The sequence below is a fragment of the Arabidopsis lyrata genome (genome assembly GCF_000004255.2).
Source record: "Arabidopsis lyrata subsp. lyrata unplaced genomic scaffold ARALYscaffold_8, whole genome shotgun sequence".
In the NCBI taxonomy this organism is placed as follows: Eukaryota; Viridiplantae; Streptophyta; class Magnoliopsida; order Brassicales; family Brassicaceae; genus Arabidopsis; species Arabidopsis lyrata.
The window spans coordinates 19,307,357-19,326,169 of record NW_003302548.1 but is presented as its reverse complement, the minus strand read 5'-3'; the positions used below and the strand labels follow the sequence as shown (position 1 = coordinate 19,326,169).

At 35.2% G+C, this 18,813-nt stretch overlaps 8 protein-coding genes across 9 annotated transcripts; 4 read left to right on the top strand and 4 right to left on the bottom strand.

Moving 5' to 3' along the window:
• Positions 1-2,507: 2,507 nt before the first annotated feature.
• On the bottom strand, positions 2,508-3,255 carry LOC9302432 (histone H2B.11). Its single transcript, XM_002864612.2, has one exon. It carries the CDS (start codon positions 3,175-3,177, stop codon positions 2,725-2,727), a length of 453 nt encoding a protein of 150 aa, XP_002864658.2. The 5' UTR covers positions 3,178-3,255; the 3' UTR covers positions 2,508-2,724.
• Positions 3,256-3,355: 100 nt separating this feature from the next.
• Positions 3,356-6,562, top strand: LOC9300734 (putative pentatricopeptide repeat-containing protein At5g59900). Its single transcript, XM_002866311.2, has one exon. It carries the CDS (start codon positions 3,683-3,685, stop codon positions 6,404-6,406), a length of 2,724 nt encoding a protein of 907 aa, XP_002866357.1. The 5' UTR covers positions 3,356-3,682; the 3' UTR covers positions 6,407-6,562.
• LOC9300733 (actin-depolymerizing factor 4) lies at positions 6,554-8,047 on the bottom strand. Its single transcript, XM_002864611.2, has 3 exons — positions 7,869-8,047; positions 7,052-7,317; positions 6,554-6,960 (listed from the first exon to the last, which is right to left on the bottom strand). The coding sequence occupies exons 1-3, from the start codon at positions 7,869-7,871 to the stop codon at positions 6,810-6,812; spliced, it is 420 nt and encodes a 139-aa protein (XP_002864657.2). The 5' UTR covers positions 7,872-8,047; the 3' UTR covers positions 6,554-6,809.
• A 484-nt stretch (positions 8,048-8,531) lies between these two features.
• LOC9302431 (actin-depolymerizing factor 3) lies at positions 8,532-10,203 on the bottom strand. Its single transcript, XM_002864610.2, has 3 exons — positions 10,017-10,203; positions 9,032-9,297; positions 8,532-8,940 (listed from the first exon to the last, which is right to left on the bottom strand). The coding sequence occupies exons 1-3, from the start codon at positions 10,017-10,019 to the stop codon at positions 8,790-8,792; spliced, it is 420 nt and encodes a 139-aa protein (XP_002864656.1). The 5' UTR covers positions 10,020-10,203; the 3' UTR covers positions 8,532-8,789.
• A 3,976-nt stretch (positions 10,204-14,179) lies between these two features.
• On the top strand, positions 14,180-14,966 carry LOC9302430 (probable histone H2A.7). The gene is made up of 2 exons (XM_002866310.2): positions 14,180-14,466; positions 14,549-14,966. Exons 1-2 carry the CDS (start codon positions 14,257-14,259, stop codon positions 14,786-14,788), a joined length of 450 nt encoding a protein of 149 aa, XP_002866356.1. The 5' UTR covers positions 14,180-14,256; the 3' UTR covers positions 14,789-14,966.
• A 1,183-nt stretch (positions 14,967-16,149) lies between these two features.
• Positions 16,150-16,934, top strand: LOC9300732 (probable histone H2A.7). The gene is made up of 2 exons (XM_002866309.2): positions 16,150-16,454; positions 16,543-16,934. The coding sequence occupies exons 1-2, from the start codon at positions 16,245-16,247 to the stop codon at positions 16,780-16,782; spliced, it is 450 nt and encodes a 149-aa protein (XP_002866355.1). The 5' UTR covers positions 16,150-16,244; the 3' UTR covers positions 16,783-16,934.
• Positions 16,935-17,031: 97 nt separating this feature from the next.
• LOC110229165 (glycine-rich RNA-binding protein 4, mitochondrial) lies at positions 17,032-18,014 on the top strand. Its single transcript, XM_021028481.1, has 4 exons — positions 17,032-17,167; positions 17,375-17,443; positions 17,545-17,651; positions 17,756-18,014. The coding sequence occupies exons 1-4, from the start codon at positions 17,074-17,076 to the stop codon at positions 17,825-17,827; spliced, it is 342 nt and encodes a 113-aa protein (XP_020884140.1). The 5' UTR covers positions 17,032-17,073; the 3' UTR covers positions 17,828-18,014.
• Positions 17,672-18,673, bottom strand: LOC9302429 (cold-inducible RNA-binding protein). Of its 2 annotated transcripts, none has more exons than XM_021028487.1 (4): positions 18,607-18,673; positions 18,442-18,510; positions 18,251-18,378; positions 17,672-18,053 (listed from the first exon to the last, which is right to left on the bottom strand). In XM_021028487.1, exons 1-4 carry the CDS (start codon positions 18,641-18,643, stop codon positions 17,979-17,981), a joined length of 309 nt encoding a protein of 102 aa, XP_020884146.1. In that variant the 5' UTR covers positions 18,644-18,673; the 3' UTR covers positions 17,672-17,978. The 2 variants fall into 2 exon arrangements, with proteins under 2 accessions (XP_020884146.1, XP_002864655.1); XM_002864609.2 differs by having other exon boundaries at positions 18,251-18,357.
• Between the last annotated feature and the right edge of the window lie 140 nt (positions 18,674-18,813).

Here is an 18,813-nt window from a genome sequence, read left to right as displayed (position 1 = left end):
TCAATTCGAATTTGGAAATATTCATAGAAGAAAATGGTGGATTTATGTGGATGCAAAAGTGTTTAGAGAATTTAGAAAGTAATGATTTCCGGAATGAATGTAAAATTGGTGTTTAGATGTTTAGTGCAGTAATAATATTTGATCAAACAAATAAAAAATATATATAACAATAATAATTAGTATGGACTGTGAAAAGTCTTTTTATATACTACTCAGATGTAGATGAGCTCGTACAAATTTTCCACAGCTTAATTTTTATAGTATGATTTATTTGTCATATAGACGTGGTGGACATGGTTCATAAATGAAAGTCTCCTCTTGTCTCGATTTGAATCATTACTTCAAAATTTAAAATTCAAAACAGCCAAGAGTCTTAGTCCTCGAGTAATTCTTAATAATTTGATGATGCGAATCTCAAGTTAATCAAGTCTGAGAGTTGTAATGACACCAAACCCTATAATTATTTTATTGTTTTCTTATAAAAATTGATTAGTCAAGAGATATATCCAAAATTAGCATTAAATTTGTAACAAATTTTAAAGCATTGAGGAAAATCAATATAGTTGACAAAATTAATTATCGTTAGTTATGATATGGACCTAATATCTTACAGAAAGGCCTCAAACCATAAACGGGTTTAATAATTTGGTTGGGCTTGATATCTCAAAAAAGGAAAACCGAAACTATCTAATTTTAATCTGAACCGTTGAAATTCAGCTGATGATATATTGACCGTCTATTGCTTTTACAACTTTTATCTATATACATACATTAATGCCCTCTTGCTAAATTTCGGAAAGTTGTGTTCTTGGTTTTTCCAAATATACATATAGTAATTTGTGATTTAAGTAGTTTAGGGATGGTTCAGAGTTTCCCAAGGGGATTGTCTTCATTCTACATAAGAGTATATGAGACTGTGGATGATCCTTCATTGGATCCAATTATATCCGTGGAGCAAAATCAACAATAGTTCCATTATTTAGAATCTTGGAGACTTTTGCAGAAGAAAGATTCTGCCGAAATATGTAGAATTTGGCAGAAACTTTTCACGTTTTACCTCCAAGTTTTACCATGTCTTTAAAGTTTAGGGGACTGGGCAATTGGAAGTTGGACATGGTAAACCAGAGCTTTTGAATAAGATGATGGTCAAAGCTTACACAGCAAGCAAAAAAAGCTAAAGCCAAAGCAAAGAGAGCTAGAGCGCAAGTAGAGTTTCTCTTACTTGTAAACATATGTTTTGTAACCTTTTTGTGTTATGTTTGAAACACAGTAAGGTTCATTGCAAAAGTAGCCGCTGTATATGTAAAACCATTTACATGGCAGCCATCACATTCATCTTAAAGATCGAGTTGAAGGAAAAAGAGGGTGCGCATGAATTGTTAGGTTTACTGCTGTTGTAGCCATTTTTTTATCGGGGACAAGTGAATGAATCAAAGGGGTTTGTTAATTTGTTTGATGAGATCTCCAAGTGAAGACTGAAGGCGTTATTTATATTTATGATCTCCATAAATTGGGTGTTTGGTGTATCTCATCAAAAAATGCTATCTGGTTGGTTTACAATACAACTGTTCTGGTTTGGTTCATAGACTTCATACCATAAAAACAAAAACTATTTTCGTGTGGTAAGTGCTAGATAGGCTACTTATCTTATAAACTCCAAAACACTTAGCCTGGGCCCTGTAATACAATTCTCATGCTTTTAAACATTTTTGTCTTTTCCTAAAAACAAAAACTATTTTCGTGTGGTAAGTGCTAGATAGGCTACTTATCTTATAAACTCCAAAACACTTAGCCTGGGCCCTGGATGTTGGAATCTAGACATTGATCAATCCTCAAATTGGTAAAATGGAACGAAGCTTGAGAAGAGAAAGTGATGAAGATCAGAAGGGAACACAATCAAAAGAGATGAAGACGTCGTAGGAATGGAAGAGTCAAAGAGAGATGGTTTACTCTTGTTTTGGGTCATGAGAGAATTTACAATCAATAGAGAGATTGAAACATGAGAAGAGACAACTTAGATATTTCGGTTCCCACTCTTGCATTGTCAGATCTACTCCATTTCACATCACACACACTCTTTACATAATCTAAACCAATACTAAGAATAAATCAAGCATGCGACCAGCAACAACAATGTAATCATAGTTCACAACATGAAACAAAAGCAATAGAAACTAAACGAGTATTAAAGCTATAGAATATTCTAGCAAGTACTGTATAACACAAACAACTCTCAGCTACTGAAACAAATCTGGAAATAAAAAAGAACACTAAGCTATCAACAATACTCGATTCAGGAAAAGAAACCACATCCGGAGAAGCACAAGTTGGATAATATAATCAACAACGATTACAATGCACGATGACATAAGATCATATTAGCTAAAACAACGGTTGAAGTTATATATATACCACAAACAATTCATGTTATGATCACTCTTCATAGGGCACTTACTGAATTGTGGTTACTAGATCACAATGTAATTTATTAAAGGCATAGATGAAACTAAGTAAAACAAAGAGCAACTCTAGATACGATAGAATTGGGCACAAAGAGCAAATATAAGCAATAGCAGCAGAAGTACTTACAAAACGTAAAAATCGCAAACGAAACAGATACTTAAAAGACAATCTAACAACCCTAATTCAGTTCTCCCAAATTCCATTAACCCTAAAGCAGCAACATCCAGATGATAAGAGAGAAAAAAACCCTAACTCAATTATTCAAGAGCTGGTGAATTTCGTGACGGCCTTAGTCCCCTCAGAAACAGCATGCTTCGCCAACTCTCCAGGAAGCACCAATCTCACAGCAGTCTGAATCTCCCGGGACGTGATAGTAGGTTTCTTATTGTACCTCGCAAGCTTCGACGCCTCTTGAGCAAGCTTCTCGAAGATATCGTTGATGAAACTGTTCATAATCCCCATCGCTTTGCTTGAGATTCCGATATCGGGATGAACTTGCTTAAGCACCTTGAAGATGTAGATCTTGTAAGTCTCGATACTCTTCTTCTTCATCTTTTTCTTCTTGTCACCTCCAGCACCAGCCTCCTTCGGGAGTTTCTTTCCGGCCTTTGGTTTCTTCTCCGCCGGAGCTTTCTCGGCTTTTGATTTCTCCTCCACCGGCTTCTCGGAAGCTGGTTTCTTCTCAGCGGGCTTCTTCTCTGCTTTCGGCGCCATTGATTCGGTTTCTCGAGGTTTCTAGGTTTAACGAGATCTGAGAGGTTAAATGGCTTTGGATTGCTTGATAACCTAGAAAAACTTGAGAGATTGCTTTTATATAGATCGTATGGAGTGATATGATTGGATGAAATAGATTGACGCGGATCGATATCTGCACCGTTGGATCTGCTTTTTCATGTAAACATATCGACGGTTGAAAAGGAATCTTAAAAAGAAGGAAAGCTCTTACACGTGACGGTTCTTATTGGATACTCTTGGTGGCAAGGACTGCTGACGTGTGCAGTTTGGCGCATTTTAGGCTCCTCGTGAAATATTCCTTCCCGCCCCCGCCATTCTCTAAAATTTCTCAACTGGCCCCATGTATTTTGAAAAGCCCAATTTTAAGCCCATTTGGAATTGGTGAGGGTGAGACCCGACCCGGGCGGGTTCCCAGATATCGGTTCGTTGTTTGTAACACAGTCCCGACAATTGCTGGTTCTGATTTTTACGGTGGACCTCTTTGATGAAGCTCCCTTGCACGATTCGATCATTATCAAGCTCTCATTTGCGCTATAGCTTTAGAAATCTAAGCTCTGTGATCGATTCTTCTCAAGAAGCATGTAGAATCGGTGAAGATAAGCAATTTGTTGATTCCGTCAGAAGAATCGTGCGAGGGAAACGGAGCTGGGAGATCGCATTGAGCAGTGAGCTAGTCTCGAGAAGACTGAAGACTATTCATGTTGAAGAGATTTTAATCGGAACCATTGATGATCCCAAATTGGGTTTGAGGTTTTTCAATTTCCTCGGTTTACATCGTGGATTCGACCACTCCACGGCGTCGTTTTGTATCTTGATTCACGCTTTGGTCCAAGCTAATCTCTTCTGGCCTGCTTCATCACTGTTACAGACGCTTCTACTTCGTGCGCTGAAGCCAAGTGAGGTTTTTGATGCGCTTTTTAGTTGTTATGAAAAATGTAAGCTTAGTTCAAGCTCGAGTTTTGATTTGTTGATTCAGCATTATGTACGAAGTAGGAGAGTTTTAGATGGGGTTTTGGTGTTTAAGATGATGATGACGAAAGTTAGTTTACTACCTGAAGTGAGAACTTTGAGTGCTCTTTTACATGGATTGGTTAAGTTTAGGCATTTTGGTTTGGCAATGGAGTTGTTTGACGATATGATCAATGTGGGGATTCGTCCTGATGTATACATTTACACAGGAGTTATACGTAGCTTGTGTGAGTTGAAAGATCTCTCTCGAGCTAAAGAAATGATTGTTCAAATGGAGGCAACAGGATGTGATGTGAATATAGTTCCATATAATGTGTTGATAGATGGGCTTTGTAAGAAGCAGAAGGTTTGGGAGGCTGTTGGGATAAAGAAGGATTTAGCCGGAAAAGAGCTGAAACCAGATGTTGTGACATATTGTACATTAGTCTGCGGGTTATGTAAAGTGCAAGAATTTGAGGTCGGATTGGAGATGATTGATGAAATGTTACGTTTGAGGTTCAGTCCTAGTGAAGCTGCGGTTTCAAGTTTGGTAGAGGGATTAAGGAAGAGGGGAAAGGTTGAAGAGGCGCTTAACTTGGTTAAAAGAGTAGCAGAATTTGGTGTGTCACCTAATATATTTGTGTATAACGCATTGATTGACTCATTGTGCAAAGGTAGAAATTTTGATGAAGCTGAGTTGCTATTTGATAGGATGGGGAAAATTGGGTTGTGTCCGAATGATGTGACCTATTCAATTTTGATAGATATGTTTTGCAGAAGAGGAAAACTGGATACTGCACTTAGTTTCCTGGGGGAAATGATTGATATGGGTTTGAAACCAAGTGTATATCCATACAATTCTTTGATAAACGGGCACTGCAAGTTTGGTGACATTAGTGCAGCAGAGAGTTTAATGGCCGAGATGATTAATAAAAAGTTGGAGCCAACAGTGGTAACATACACATCATTAATGGGTGGATATTGCAGCAAAGGTAAAATAAACAAGGCCCTTAGGCTCTATCATGAGATGACAGGGAAGGGTATTGTGCCGAGTATCTATACATTCACCACGCTTTTATCGGGTCTATTCCGTGCTGGGTTGATTCGTGATGCAGTAAAGCTGTTTACCGAGATGGCAGAATGGAATGTTAAGCCAAACAGAGTGACTTATAATGTCATGATTGAAGGTTATTGCGAGGAAGGAAACATGTCTAAAGCCTTTGAGTTCCTGAATGAGATGATCGAGAAAGGTATTGTGCCTGATACATACAGTTATAGACCGTTGATACACGGGCTATGTCTCACAGGTCAAGCTTCGGAAGCCAAAGTGTTCGTGGATGGCCTTCACAAGGGAAATTGTGAGCTGAATGAGATATGTTATACCGGGCTCTTACACGGATTTTGCAGAGAAGGAAAATTAGAGGAGGCATTAAGCGTTTGTCAGGATATGGGACTAAGAGGGGTGGATTTGGACCTTGTGTGCTATGGTGTTCTTATAGATGGAAGTTTAAAGCACAAAGATCGAAAGGTGTTTCTTGGACTTTTAAAGGAGATGCATGATAGAGGACTCAAGCCTGATGATGTGATTTATACAAGTATGATTGATGCAAAGAGCAAAACCGGAGATTTCAAGGAAGCATTTGGGATATGGGATTTGATGATAAACGAAGGGTGTGTACCTAATGAAGTCACTTACACTGCTGTTATCAACGGATTATGCAAAGCCGGATTTGTTAATGAAGCCGAGATTCTTTGTTCGAAAATGCGGCCTGGCAATTCGGTTCCTAACCAAGTAACATACGGTTGTTTTCTCGACATCCTCACCAAAGGAGTAGGAGACATGAAGAAAGCTGTGGAGCTCCATAATGCAATATTGAAAGGGCTTTTGGCAAACACTGCTACATACAATATGTTGATCCGTGGTTTTTGTAGACAAGGGAGAATGGAAGAAGCTTCTGAGCTCATAACAAGGATGATAGGCGATGGTGTTTCGCCGGATTGTATAACCTACACAACAATGATCAGTGAGCTTTGTAGGAGGAACGATGTGAAGAAAGCGATTGAGTTATGGAACTCGATGACCGAAAAAGGCATAAGGCCAGATAGAGTAGCATATAACACCCTAATACATGGTTGTTGTGTGGCAGGAGAAATGGGGAAGGCGACCGAGTTGAGGAATGAGATGTTGAGACAAGGCTTGAAACCGAACACCGAAACCAGTGAAACAACTATTTCGAATGACTCTAGTTCCAAATCCTGACCCCTTTTTCTAATTGTATAAGTTGAAACATTCTTTGACGTCCCAAGTCTCAATAGATAGGAAATAATTTGTTTAGTCTAGATTTCAGAAAGGTATATACTGTACTTTTTGCATTTTTTATTTCCACAAAAGAGAACAAAGGGAAGCTTAAAGGAATCATCATACACAAATCTTAGTCATAAGCTTTGGTATAGGTGAAACAAAGGAAGCAAACACAGGACAAACCTTGAGATAATTTTGAATTTAGATGAAACACTGTAAGGTAACATAGACACAGAAAACAGACCAGACAGAATGAAGGGTGTTAGGTGTTTCTAACAGTCACAAGAAACTGTAAGAGAATAGAAAACACCATTTCAGAATAGTCGAATATGATAAAAAGCTTATTCAAAGAGAGTTTCTTTTAGTTGACGCGGCTTTTCAAAACGTCAAGATCCATCTCAGTTGGATCAGTTGCCTGAAGCTCCACTTGAATTCCATCAAGTTCACGCTTGAACCTGTCCTTGGAGCTAGCATAGATCATCTTGCTTCTCACCTTTGCTACGTCCGGACACCTTTGGCAAAAACAACAAGGTAAGAATGGAGAAATGAGATTACATGGTTTTAGCAGATAATAACAATGGGAGAAACGAGAAATCATTTTACCATGCAATGAAGAAAATCTTGCTCTTCTGGCAATTCTCCGCAGTGACAAAGTCGAAATCATAAATGGCGTATCGGCATTCCTCAGCTGGAAGACTTGCTGCAAAGTCCTCGTAAGTTAGAATAGGTTCACCAACTTTCTCAACAATCACTTGCTTCTGCTTCTCCTCGATCTTGTAGACAATGAAACGATGTGTCCTTTTCGCCTTCAGTTCCAGAAATCTCAGCTTGCAGTCATCATGGACTGCCATTCCCGACGCCGCATTAGCCTGTTTTCAATCAAACAAGAAAAGCACTAAGATTCACATTCCAGATCCCACAAAGCTATGCTATAATTGAATCCACACAATGCTAAAACCATTGATCTCTTATTTAGGAGTCTTAGAAATTTCCTGAAACCTAGCTCAACACAAACTCGTTAATACATCTCTAGCAACGATCTAGACTTCAATTGCAACTGTTAGAGTTATCGATTTCAACACACAACAAGCCTGATGGATCAAACAAACGAATAACATAGTAGAAACGTTCAATAATTTATGAAACTACAAGCGAAAACACACACAAAAGTAGCAGATTCTTCATGATTTCGATTCTAACAAACGAAGCACCAACTGGATCAGTGACTCCGATCACATAAACAAAAAAAAAATCTCAAAGATCTAATCGGAGAAAACAAATCCATCTCCCAGATCTAGTGAGCCAAAATCGTTATTTAAAAATCCAACACGAAATCAAAAATTCTAAAGGCTAGCTTAAAAATTGAAGAACTTCAAACAAACAATAAGAGAACATAGAAGAAGTGAAAATGGAGTATCACCATGGCTGAATCAAAACGGTGTGAGAGACAATTTCCGGTGAAAGGAGACGCAGAGAAGAATGAATGATGCTTTCAACGAATATGACTCTTTTGCTTCTTCTCTTTACTTTCTTCTGCGTTATTTGGAAGCTAAATCCCGAATATATAGAGAACCTGCTTTTTGTATTTATTTATTTTCTTCGTATTATTCTTCAATTTATTTTTGAATAAATTAAATAACTATATGGTAAGCATATTATTATTGTTTTTGGTCAACATATAATAATCATCTAACTATATATATAAGCAAATATTAAACAATCCAAATAGAGAGTATAATTAAATTATTGATTGATTACTAGTATTTTGTTTCATTGACATTTGTTGGATTTGGTTCACTCTAAAAGCTTGATGTATATATATTGTGGACTAAGATATGTTCTGACAAAGTCTTCATGATTTGACTGTTTAAAGCTTGCGTAACAACTGCCAATTGTTGGATCTGTTTCTAAATAAATATCAAAAGTGTCAATTAGGATTTTACGTTTTGAGGTCAGTTTATCTTGTTGGACAAAACCCGATTGAGCAAATCTTCTCGTTATTGGGACTATCCTAATCCTTCGCAATGTTGTAATCCCTGGATCACTAGTTTCATAAATATGTGAAGACGAAGAGAAGAGAAGATGGTGCCAATAGGATTCTTGTTTAATAAAGGGTTCGAGTTTCTTCCACAATGGTAAAAGAGCACAAGCCAGATTCCTTACGTTTTAAGACAACACTATAAGGACACAAAAAAAGAGACCGAAGACAAAGACCAAAGACCGATAATAAAATGAAGCTGTTTAGGTTGGTACCGTCACAGCAAACTTCAAGAAAAAGCATCACTGAGTAAATAGTACGAAAAAAGTTTGATTCAACCGAAATTTTCAGGGGAATTCTTCATCAAGTGGCTCGGCTTTTGAAAACATCAAGATCCATCTCGGTTGGATCGGTTGCCTGGAGCTCGATCTGAATTCCGTCTAGTTCTCTCTTGAACCTGTCCTTAGAGCTCGCATAGATCATTTTGCTTCTCACTTTTGCTGTGTCCGGAGACCTTGGCAAAAAACAACAAGAGATGTTAATGAAAAGAAGGTGAAACCAAGATAGACAGGTTTTAGCAGAGATAGTAGTTGGTTAATAATTACCATGCGACAAAGAAAATCCTGCTCTTTGGGACATCCTCTGCAGTGAGAAAATCAAAATCGAAAACGGCATAGCGGCATTCATCAGATGGAAGACATGCTGCAAGGGCCTCATGGGTTTCAGCAGGTTCACCGATTTTCTCAACAACCACTTGTTTCTGCTGCTCCTCAATCTTGTAAACGATGAAACGGTATGTCCTTTTCGTCTTCAGCTCCATAAATCTCAGCTTGCAGTCATCATGGACTGCCATTCCTGATGCTGCATTAGCCTGTTTAACAACAAAACAAAGAACATTAAGATACAACTCTCTTCAAAAGACACTACACCCATTTCTCAAAACGGTGTTTCGGGTTATACATTAGTAATGAAACCAAACATCTCTACTAACATGTAAATGAATCATGAACATAGATCTTGGTAGTGTTTATATCAAAAGGAAGACGTAAGTAACTTCCACAACATATATGAAAGATGATGTAAGAGCTATCACAGTCTCAATTTGACGGGAATCGAGCGATACCTTCCATCAACAGAATCAAAAACACATCTGAAATAAACAATCTACACTTATATAGCAGTAATAGTAATTCAGAGAAGCGAGTAAACAACTTTTAACAAATGAAAAACACTCAAGACGTAACCCTAAATCCAAAAATGAAATTCAAAGAAAAAAACAGCCAGATTCCTTCTGATTTCAAAATCAATTTGCTTAACCAAAACAAGCACACTGAAATTGAAGAGTTTATTATCGTTCCGAATCATATCCTAGATCGATCAGTCCATCTAACCAAACAAATCCAAAATCTCAGAGATCTAAACCAACAAACGAGTCCAGCTCCAGATCTAATCAGATCTAACTTCAGGCGAGAGCTAAAATCGGAGGAACTGAAAATCTAAGACGAAATGGAACTCGAATCGAGAAGCGCAGTTCAAATCAACCAAGAGAGAAGAGAGAAAGAGAGATAAACAAGAGAGAATTGAGCTCACCATGGCTGAATCAAAGCTAGTCTCAGAGAAAATTATTGAAGAGACGAAGAAGAAGCAGGAGAATAATGGAGTCTTGTGTTTTTCTTCGGTGTGCGTCTTCTCTCTTTCTTTTACTCAGCTTTATGCGGAGCTCTCTAGTCCGAATAAGCAAACATGTGTGAGCGTTTTAATTTGCTTTATTTATTATTACATTGACCATAAAAAAAAAAATAAAGCATAATATATTTCATAAATCATTCATTATTTTAAAAGGTAAAATCTTGATTTAATTAACAAATCGTATCTTCAACAATCTAAATCCTTAAAAAAAAATTCCTAATAATATGGTCACTACTCTATGAAATAACACTAATGCTCTTATGTGAGGATGTGTGAAAATTTTGTTATTATTTTTTTATTGTATGTCTTACATGTTAGCAAACATATTTACATGGAACCATGATGTCATAACTGAATAAAGATTTTAACTTATTGTAATAATTGAATAAAGATTTTAACTTTATTTTATGCCAAACAAAAAAATAAGTAATATACATATGTGAAATCTATAACAATTTGTTGAACAATTAATTTACTTTATTTTATGCAAAACCAAAAAAAAACTATTCTTTTTTTTCTAATAATTATGTTTTTTATTCCGTATATTTGCTTTTTATTACATACTTCTAATGTATTCTACTATGGTTTCCATGAAAACTAAACTAAATATACAATTCTTATTTAATATTACTTGATTTATATTAAAATAAGAAAATACTTTATTTTATAGCATTTCTTAAAAGGTGATAGATATGTTCAAAACCTGATGTTGATATCTATGCCAAGTTGTCAACCTATTGTTTCAAAAAAAAAGTTGACATACATATCAATAAAAAAAAAAAAAAAAAAAATTTCTTGTATAATCAGTCTAAAATGTCTAAAGAAACTTCAAAGTTACTAATATTTCGGGAAGAAAAAAATCTGTTTAACCACCCATTAAAAAAAAAAAAAAAAAAAGAAGAAGAAGAAGACTATACTAGTTCCTATCTTGAAAAGGAAAGAATATAGAATGAAAGGTCGAAGAAGCATATGGCTCTCATGCGGGGCATATCTCAGGTTGGCTCCACTTTCGGCTCAACTTTCATCATAACCGGTGATGGAGGCCAGCTGAGACGAGCTGGAATATTCCATTCATAATATGCCACGTGGATTTTAGAAATTCGACTTCGACTATGATTTTCCGGAAATAGTCTATTATTTCACACAAATGTGCAATGATGCTTCCATGCGCAAAGTATTTGTGCTGATTCCTTACTAAATTTAATAAGAATATATAGCTAAAACTAATATCAACGAATTAGCAAATGTTTCAAAGTTGTATAAAGCAAACCGCGTTAATGTTTCCGGTAACGTATGATTAGGAGAAACAACATGTTTCTACACAAACTCGGTATATATATATGTAAAAAGAAGTCCAAAATTTGTAGGTGTTTGACCGTTAGTTAGTTATCGAAATATGACTATTTGGAATAGTTTCAGACAGTTGTTCGAGTTCCAGGCCATGTTCTTTTACAAGAGCCAAAAATATTTCTTTCGGGTATATCTTCGCTAATTGATTCTTTTTTTTGTTAAAGGGCTTTTAGTTGATTGATCATATTTGCCTATTTCTCTACTATAAGCTTTTGTCAAAACATTGTTTCAATAGGATCAAGATTGACGTGTGTTATTATTTGATTGAACCAAAGCCTACTTCCTTGGAGATTTGAGATTCTCAATAACACAAGATCACATAACCATTTGGTATTCCAAACGCTTTAGACATTTCTTAAACAATAAATGACATTACGTGGGCATTATAGGCCTGTTTATATGCAGTATATATGCTGGTATCAAAAGGCTTACATTTCCACAAAATGACTTTCTTCATTGTTGACCTCTCATGATAATTATTTGGCCTTCCGTTAGCACAAAATATTATCAACACCAGATCTCTTTTTAGAATTCCATATTTTTGTAGCATTGACCGGTTCAATGATTTACTTACTCAACTAAATATATTGTGTTGATTCTTAAGGAAAAAGGGAAAAACAACAGCCAAAACATACAGTAACTAACAAAAAACAATTTATAAAATATGATAGATGAATCAAATTTCAAATCATAATAGGCGTTATGTTTAAAAACAAACATGTAGGTTATATATAGTGTCAAGAATTCCAAGTCCAACACTATACTATTTATGGACATGAGCCAATCTATCTTCTTTTTTTTTGAATTGAAATGCGTAATTCTTACATGATATCACATCTCACTAAAACCAAACATATACAATTGATCGAACAGGAAAGAAAGATTTGATTTGAGACTCTGAGATAAATGAATCAAATAATCATTATCTTGAAAGGCATGTAGGAATTTCACATTAGAGTTACGAGGGGCGGAGGTAGTGAAGAGGGAGGGGGTCAATTGACCCCATAACATTTATGATTTTTTTTTTGTTTTTTTTATGGTAAGTCTCACAATAATTTATGGATATTTTGGTTTAATTTTTCCATAATGACCCCATGTCAACAATCAATTCCTTAACTTGACCCCTCACATGTTTATTTTTTATTTAGCATTAGTTCATTTTCTATTTTTTGGACATGAGCCAATCTATATTCTTTTTTTTTTTTTTTAGTTGAAATGCGTAATTCTTACATGATATCACATCTCACTAAAACCAAACATATACAATCGATCGAGTATGAAAAGAAGATTTGATTTGAGACTCTGAGACAAATGAACCAAATAATCATTATCTTGAAAGGCATGTAGGAATTTCACATTAGAGTTACCACGGCTGAGGTAGTGAAGAGGGAGGAGGGTCAATTGACCCTCATAAACATTTATGATTATTTTTTTTAAGGTAAGTCTGACAATAATTTATGGATATTTTGGTTTAATTTTTCCATAATGACTCCATGCCAACAATCAACTCCTTAATTTGACCCCTCACATGTTTATTTTTTATTTAAAATTAGTTCATTTTCCATTTTTTGTTTTATGTTTTTTCTAATATATGGTTACAAATCTTTAAAATCGTGGTACATATTAATTTTTTGACATATTCTATTTTTTTTCCTTAGTTTTTTTTTTAAATTGTGCTTAGACATATTTTATTTAGTTTAAAATAAATGATTTAATATTAATATATAATTAAATAAAAATAATTAATTATATATGACTCCTATAAACAAAAAATTTAGCTCGAGAGCTACTATCTTAAGACTATTTGCTATGATTCATTTCTCACATCCAAGCGATATCTCGTGAAAACGTTTTCAGAAGTCGATCTTCATTGAATTTCTCACTTTATGTTCGGCAACATAACCAATTCAGTTCAACAACGAGTCAAATTAATTAAAGACTAATATCATATAATATACATTGATTTTTATCTTAATAGTTAATAATTCTGCTCATAAAACAATACACTGATGCAAATATTATGTACAATTGCATCAATTATAAATAAAAAGATGTGAACTATTTGCTTCACCATTTTTTAAATCATATGCTTAAGTGATGTTAAATTCTTTTACATCACATACCACCATTAGTTTGAAATCTTTTTAAAACTAAATTGGGGTTTTTCTATACACTGTATTTTTTCAAAAATCTCAGATTGTTATATGATTTTTTTTTTGGGTCAAATTTTGACTAAATATTTAAACCGAATAATTTTATTTAATATTTAAACTAGTTCACTTTGGTTCTATAAAATCGAATTATAAGTATAAATCATCATAAGAGATGACTTATAAGCTCTATGTCAAATTATTCACTGTCTACAGGAATTTTGTCATCTTAGTCCGACTATTATGTAGACAATCATGTTAGTTTAAATTGGATGGTTGATTATCAACTATATAACATTGTTCTAACTTCAATAACGTAATGAACATGTAAAACTAACCAGCAAAAATTTAATAAAATGTAGTATATATTTGTTTTTCAAGATGAAGACAAAAAAAAAAAGCGCCGTTTCGAAAAATACTCCATGTTCTGATTGGTTAATCGATCAAGACGAGGATCGCGCTTTATTCATCTTCAACCGTCGATAAGAATCAATCCAACGGATACAAATCGTTCTCTGTTCTTTTGTCCCCTTCACCTATAAATGACACGAGGGACCGCGAACGAATATATTACAAATCTCAAAATCTCCTTCAACACTCTATAATCATTCTATTAGTGATTTTAATCTTCCTTTTGAGAAATGGAAACCACCGCAAAAGTAAAGAAAGCTTTCGGGGGAAGAAAACCCGGTGGTCCAAAAACCAAATCGGTTTCGAAATCAATCAAAGCCGGTCTCCAATTCCCGGTTGGTAGAATCACTCGTTTCCTGAAGAAAGGACGGTACGCTCAAAGACTCGGTGGTGGTGCTCCGGTTTACATGGCCGCTGTTCTCGAATACCTCGCCGCCGAAGTAAGTAATTCCAGATCTGGAAACTTAGAAAGTAACATATTCTCGAGAAATCAATTTTCTGATTCGAATTTTTGATTGTCAGGTTCTGGAGCTAGCTGGTAACGCTGCGAGGGACAACAAGAAGACCAGGATAATTCCGAGGCATCTACTTCTTGCGATAAGGAACGATGAAGAATTGGGAAAGCTTCTCAGTGGAGTCACAATTGCTCATGGTGGTGTTTTGCCTAACATAAACTCTGTTCTTTTGCCTAAGAAGACTGCTTCTAAATCAACTGAAGAAAAGGCTGGCAAATCACCAGCAAAATCTCCCAAGAAAGCTTGATTTCTTCTTTATGTTGGATCTCATTCACCAGTTTTTATGTTTATGTTTGGTAATCTGTGTGAATGTATATGATAAAAAGTCGAGCATTTGATCTCTTTAGGTTCTTATGTATTTTGTTTCCAAAGTTGTTTTAAATCTTATGTTTCCCTAAGTAACAATCAAATAATTTTACAATCTCTTCCACTGTTTCTTATCTACTGCTTAGCGAAATAATATTGAAACAACTTAATTACTACTACTATACACAGCGTTTGAAGGGGAACCGATTGCCATTTTGATTAGATAAATAAATCATTCGTTCCAGCGAGTTATGAAGACAGAAGCGAAAGTTAAATAAGGCTTTTAAGTACGTTTAACTCATTTTGGGCTTTAGATTCTTGCCCATTAAATTATTTTGTATAAGAAGCTATGAAGATTTTACAAAATGATATCGAAGCCATAAAACTCCATATAACTATTTCTTGTATAATTTAAAATTCTTTCTGAAAAACTAAAGATTCGAATGAATAAGGATTGAATAAGCTTTTTTGAGATAATTGTTTATTGTAAATGAATGAGTCTAGTGTACAATCTCTACGGTTTCATGTGTACAAGTTCTCTTAGGCTATCTGATTGTCTTAACTTGATTAGGACTCACTTGTCAATATCAAATCCTAATGCGACCTCACAATAGGGCTTCACAAAATTTAACCCAAAAAAAAAAAAGCTTCACCATCTTTAGAAGCATGATTAAAGTTTATCATAATGTCCCAAAGCCGTTAAGATCATCAAATTTACGATAACATGGTCATAACAAACACGCAAAACCTATTACGCTTTGAATAAGAGTTTCAATATATCTTTATAAGCAATTACAACTATTCCTAATTTTCGAAAGCCTCTAATTGTTCTTGAATTAGATTGTCGCAATATCTTAAGAAGCATAATTAGATTGTCGCAATATCTCAAGAAGCATAATTAAGATTTTCTATAATATCAGAAACGTAATGTCATACATTAAACATTTTTTAGAACTTTTTCTTACAATAGCGGGTTGATGAATATCTTTTTACACAACGAACATATAATTCTAAATTAGATCATGATCATGTAAAAATCAGGATTTTTAACATAATTAAAGTATAATTTATCTAACATTAGTTTACCAGAAATTAGTGTAAATTGTTAATTATCCAATAAAAAAGCGCTAAACTTTCAAATGCTAACGAAAAAACTGGCGCCGTTTTAAAAACATACATCCTTCTGATTGGCTAATACACAGTCACGCGGATCGCGCTTATTTTAATATCCACCGTCGATAGAATAAATCCAACGAACAATAATCCTCTCCCTTCTTTTTTCATTCACTTATAAATATCACAGAGTACCTCAAAGTGAAAATCACAAATTTCCAACTTCCGATAATAATCAGTCTCTTTAAACACTCAATTAGATCCAGTTGTCGATAACTGTAGCTATGGAAACCACCGCAAAAGTTAAGAAGGCCTTCGGAGGAAGAAAACCCGGTGGCGCAAAAACCAAATCGGTTTCGAAATCAATCAAAGCCGGTCTTCAATTTCCGGTTGGTAGAATCACTCGTTTCCTGAAGAAAGGACGGTACGCTCAGAGACTTGGTGGTGGTGCTCCGGTTTACATGGCTGCCGTGCTTGAATACCTCGCCGCTGAAGTAAGTATTTTCCTATCTGGATTTTATATTAAGATTTTTATCGAGAAATCAATTTCTGATTCGATATATATTTTTTTTTTGATTTCAGGTTCTGGAGCTTGCTGGTAACGCTGCGAGAGATAACAAGAAGTCAAGGATCATTCCGAGGCATCTTCTTCTTGCCATAAGGAACGATGAAGAATTGGGGAAACTTCTAAGTGGAGTCACAATCGCTCACGGTGGTGTTTTGCCTAACATAAACTCTGTTCTTCTACCTAAGAAGACTGCTTCTAAATCAACTGAAGAAAAGGCTTCCAAGTCACCAGTCAAGTCTCCAAAGAAAGCTTAATCGTCTTGAGTTTTAGTTTTGTTTTCGTTGGTAGTTTGTGTTTGAGCTTTGGTGATTGTAGAAATTTCAAGCTTTTTAATCTTTGTTTTTGTGTTTGGTGAATTAGAAGGTTGTTCAAATTCCATTTCCTAATTATAAGATTTTATGGCCTATCTATATGCTTCGTCTAGTCTTTTGGCCCACTCGTATTAATGTCATTAGCGAATTACTTAAGTAACTACATTGACATCGACATTAACGCACCCTTTTATTCACTATTCCAAATTTATCGTTGGTGAAGCAAAATCTAAAATGTTCTTATCTCTCTTTGTTCGTCGTAATTCCTTAACATCCTCATTACGATATTTAACAATTCGAGAATCTTGTTCTAAATTATTCGTCGGAGGTATTTTTTGTCTCTCTTCGATTTCGGTTAGTTAACTTCAATTTCGTGTCATTCATAGTGCGAATGTTGTTAGAATTGTTTTAGAAAATCTGTTTACCGTAGAACACATAAGGTCAATATTGTTTCTTTCGGTAATACAAAATGTGCACTCTAAGTGTTTGATAAAATGCGTGAAAGAGAACACTGAATGTGTTTACGCTACTGCAGGGCTATCTTATGACACCAATGAACCTGTTTTGAAGAATGAGTTTGAAAAGTACGGTGAAGTTATTGAAGGTACGAATCGCCATGAAATCTGATTAGTCCTGTACAAAATTCCTCCATGAATAAAAACCAATGCAATTCCTGATTTATTTTTGTTGGATGTGAAAGTTCAATGAAAGTAATATGCGATCACAAGAGCGGGAAATCAAAAGGTTATGGCTTTGTGTTATTTGATTCAGAAGAAGCAGCTGCAAGTGCTTTAGCTTCCATGAACAATCAGGTTTTTGTACACAATACCGATCCAGAAAAAAAAGACATTCTAACAAAACCTTGACTGTTCATATACAACATTCTTGCTGACTTTATGTTCTGTCTTTTGTTCAGTTACTAGAAGGAAGAAACATCAGAGTCGAATATGCTCAGCCGAAAAGTGGTTTATATCAGAATCAGAAATGATTCTCAATTTCTCAACTCAAATTGAAACTTCAGATCTCGCAGGAAATGCATTTACTCTTTAGAATTGTGACATTGTAGAACTGTAGAATGATTTGGTGAAGAGTCTTTAGTTGTTGTGTAAGGACAGTGTATGTGTCCTCTTCAAGCCTTGTTACTTTTTCATAATTGTTATTGGTGCTTCTACTTCCTTTGCAGCTTCCACAAATATTAATCTGCCATTAACAATCTGAAAACAAACAACCATATGCAAAACTCAGTCCAATTTTCAAAGTAGCTCAATTCTTTATACACCAATGTTGAATATTTTCCTTGAATCGATAAGGATTATGCCGAACACACGATTTTTCTGATTTGAGATCCATTTAGCCAAGAATGAATACTACATTACAAGAGTGAGTGACGATTAAAGAATTGGATGGTCACCTTCCCATTCAAAGCTTTCAAAGCGTTTTGTGCATCATCCTCAGACTCGAAAGTAATGAATCCGAAACCTTTAGGTCTTTGTGTTTGCTGGTCCCTAATAAGACGAGCTAAGAACAGTAACATACACACTACACAATTAGTTCAGACACATAATCAGAGCAGAGACACATAATCAGATTTTGTGAATGTACCTTCTATAATCTGACCAAAAGGCGCAAACAGTTGCCTCAGTGATTGATCTGTGGTGTAAGCAGAGAGTCCTGCAATTGAAAATAAAAATTCAAAAACTGAGAAAAGCAGATTATAAATAATAACTGAGAATTTATAAGTGAAGATGAGAAAAGTTTTATCATTACTGCTGACGAAAAGCTGTGTTGTGAATCTCTTAGCCATCACAACAAACAGAAAGAAACCTGAATTTGAAACACAAGTGAAAGAAGAAATGTGAAACCCAGTAAGAGTCTTACCTCCAACGAAACGGCGGCGTTTGGATTGACGATCTACTAGATTTAAAGAAAGGCCCAATAGAGCCCAATATTATTGACCCATTAACTCGTCTAGTA

Coding starts and splice junctions, on each gene's coding strand:
- LOC9302432 (XM_002864612.2), bottom strand. CDS start 3,177: ATGGCGCCGAAAGCAGAGAAGAAGCCCGCTGAGAAGAAACCAGCTTCC.
- LOC9300734 (XM_002866311.2), top strand. CDS start 3,683: ATGAAGCTCCCTTGCACGATTCGATCATTATCAAGCTCTCATTTGCGC.
- LOC9300733 (XM_002864611.2), bottom strand. Junction 6,961..7,051: donor AAGATTTTCTTCATTGCATG/GTAAAATGATTT, acceptor TTTTTGCCAAAG/GTGTCCGGACGTAGCAAAGG.
- LOC9302431 (XM_002864610.2), bottom strand. Junction 8,941..9,031: donor AGGATTTTCTTTGTCGCATG/GTAATTATTAAC, acceptor TTTTTTGCCAAG/GTCTCCGGACACAGCAAAAG.
- LOC9302430 (XM_002866310.2), top strand. CDS start 14,257: ATGGAAACCACCGCAAAAGTAAAGAAAGCTTTCGGGGGAAGAAAACCC. Junction 14,467..14,548: donor TCGAATACCTCGCCGCCGAA/GTAAGTAATTCC, acceptor TTTGATTGTCAG/GTTCTGGAGCTAGCTGGTAA.
- LOC9300732 (XM_002866309.2), top strand. CDS start 16,245: ATGGAAACCACCGCAAAAGTTAAGAAGGCCTTCGGAGGAAGAAAACCC. Junction 16,455..16,542: donor TTGAATACCTCGCCGCTGAA/GTAAGTATTTTC, acceptor TTTTGATTTCAG/GTTCTGGAGCTTGCTGGTAA.
- LOC110229165 (XM_021028481.1), top strand. CDS start 17,074: ATGTTCTTATCTCTCTTTGTTCGTCGTAATTCCTTAACATCCTCATTA. Junction 17,444..17,544: donor GTACGGTGAAGTTATTGAAG/GTACGAATCGCC, acceptor GTGAAAGTTCAA/TGAAAGTAATATGCGATCAC. Junction 17,652..17,755: donor TAGCTTCCATGAACAATCAG/GTTTTTGTACAC, acceptor TCTTTTGTTCAG/TTACTAGAAGGAAGAAACAT.
- LOC9302429 (XM_021028487.1), bottom strand. CDS start 18,643: ATGGCTAAGAGATTCACAACACAGCTTTTCGTCAGCA. Junction 18,511..18,606: donor AACACAGCTTTTCGTCAGCA/GTAATGATAAAA, acceptor TTTCAATTGCAG/GACTCTCTGCTTACACCACA. Junction 18,054..18,250: donor TGAAAGCTTTGAATGGGAAG/GTGACCATCCAA, acceptor GTTTGTTTTCAG/ATTGTTAATGGCAGATTAAT.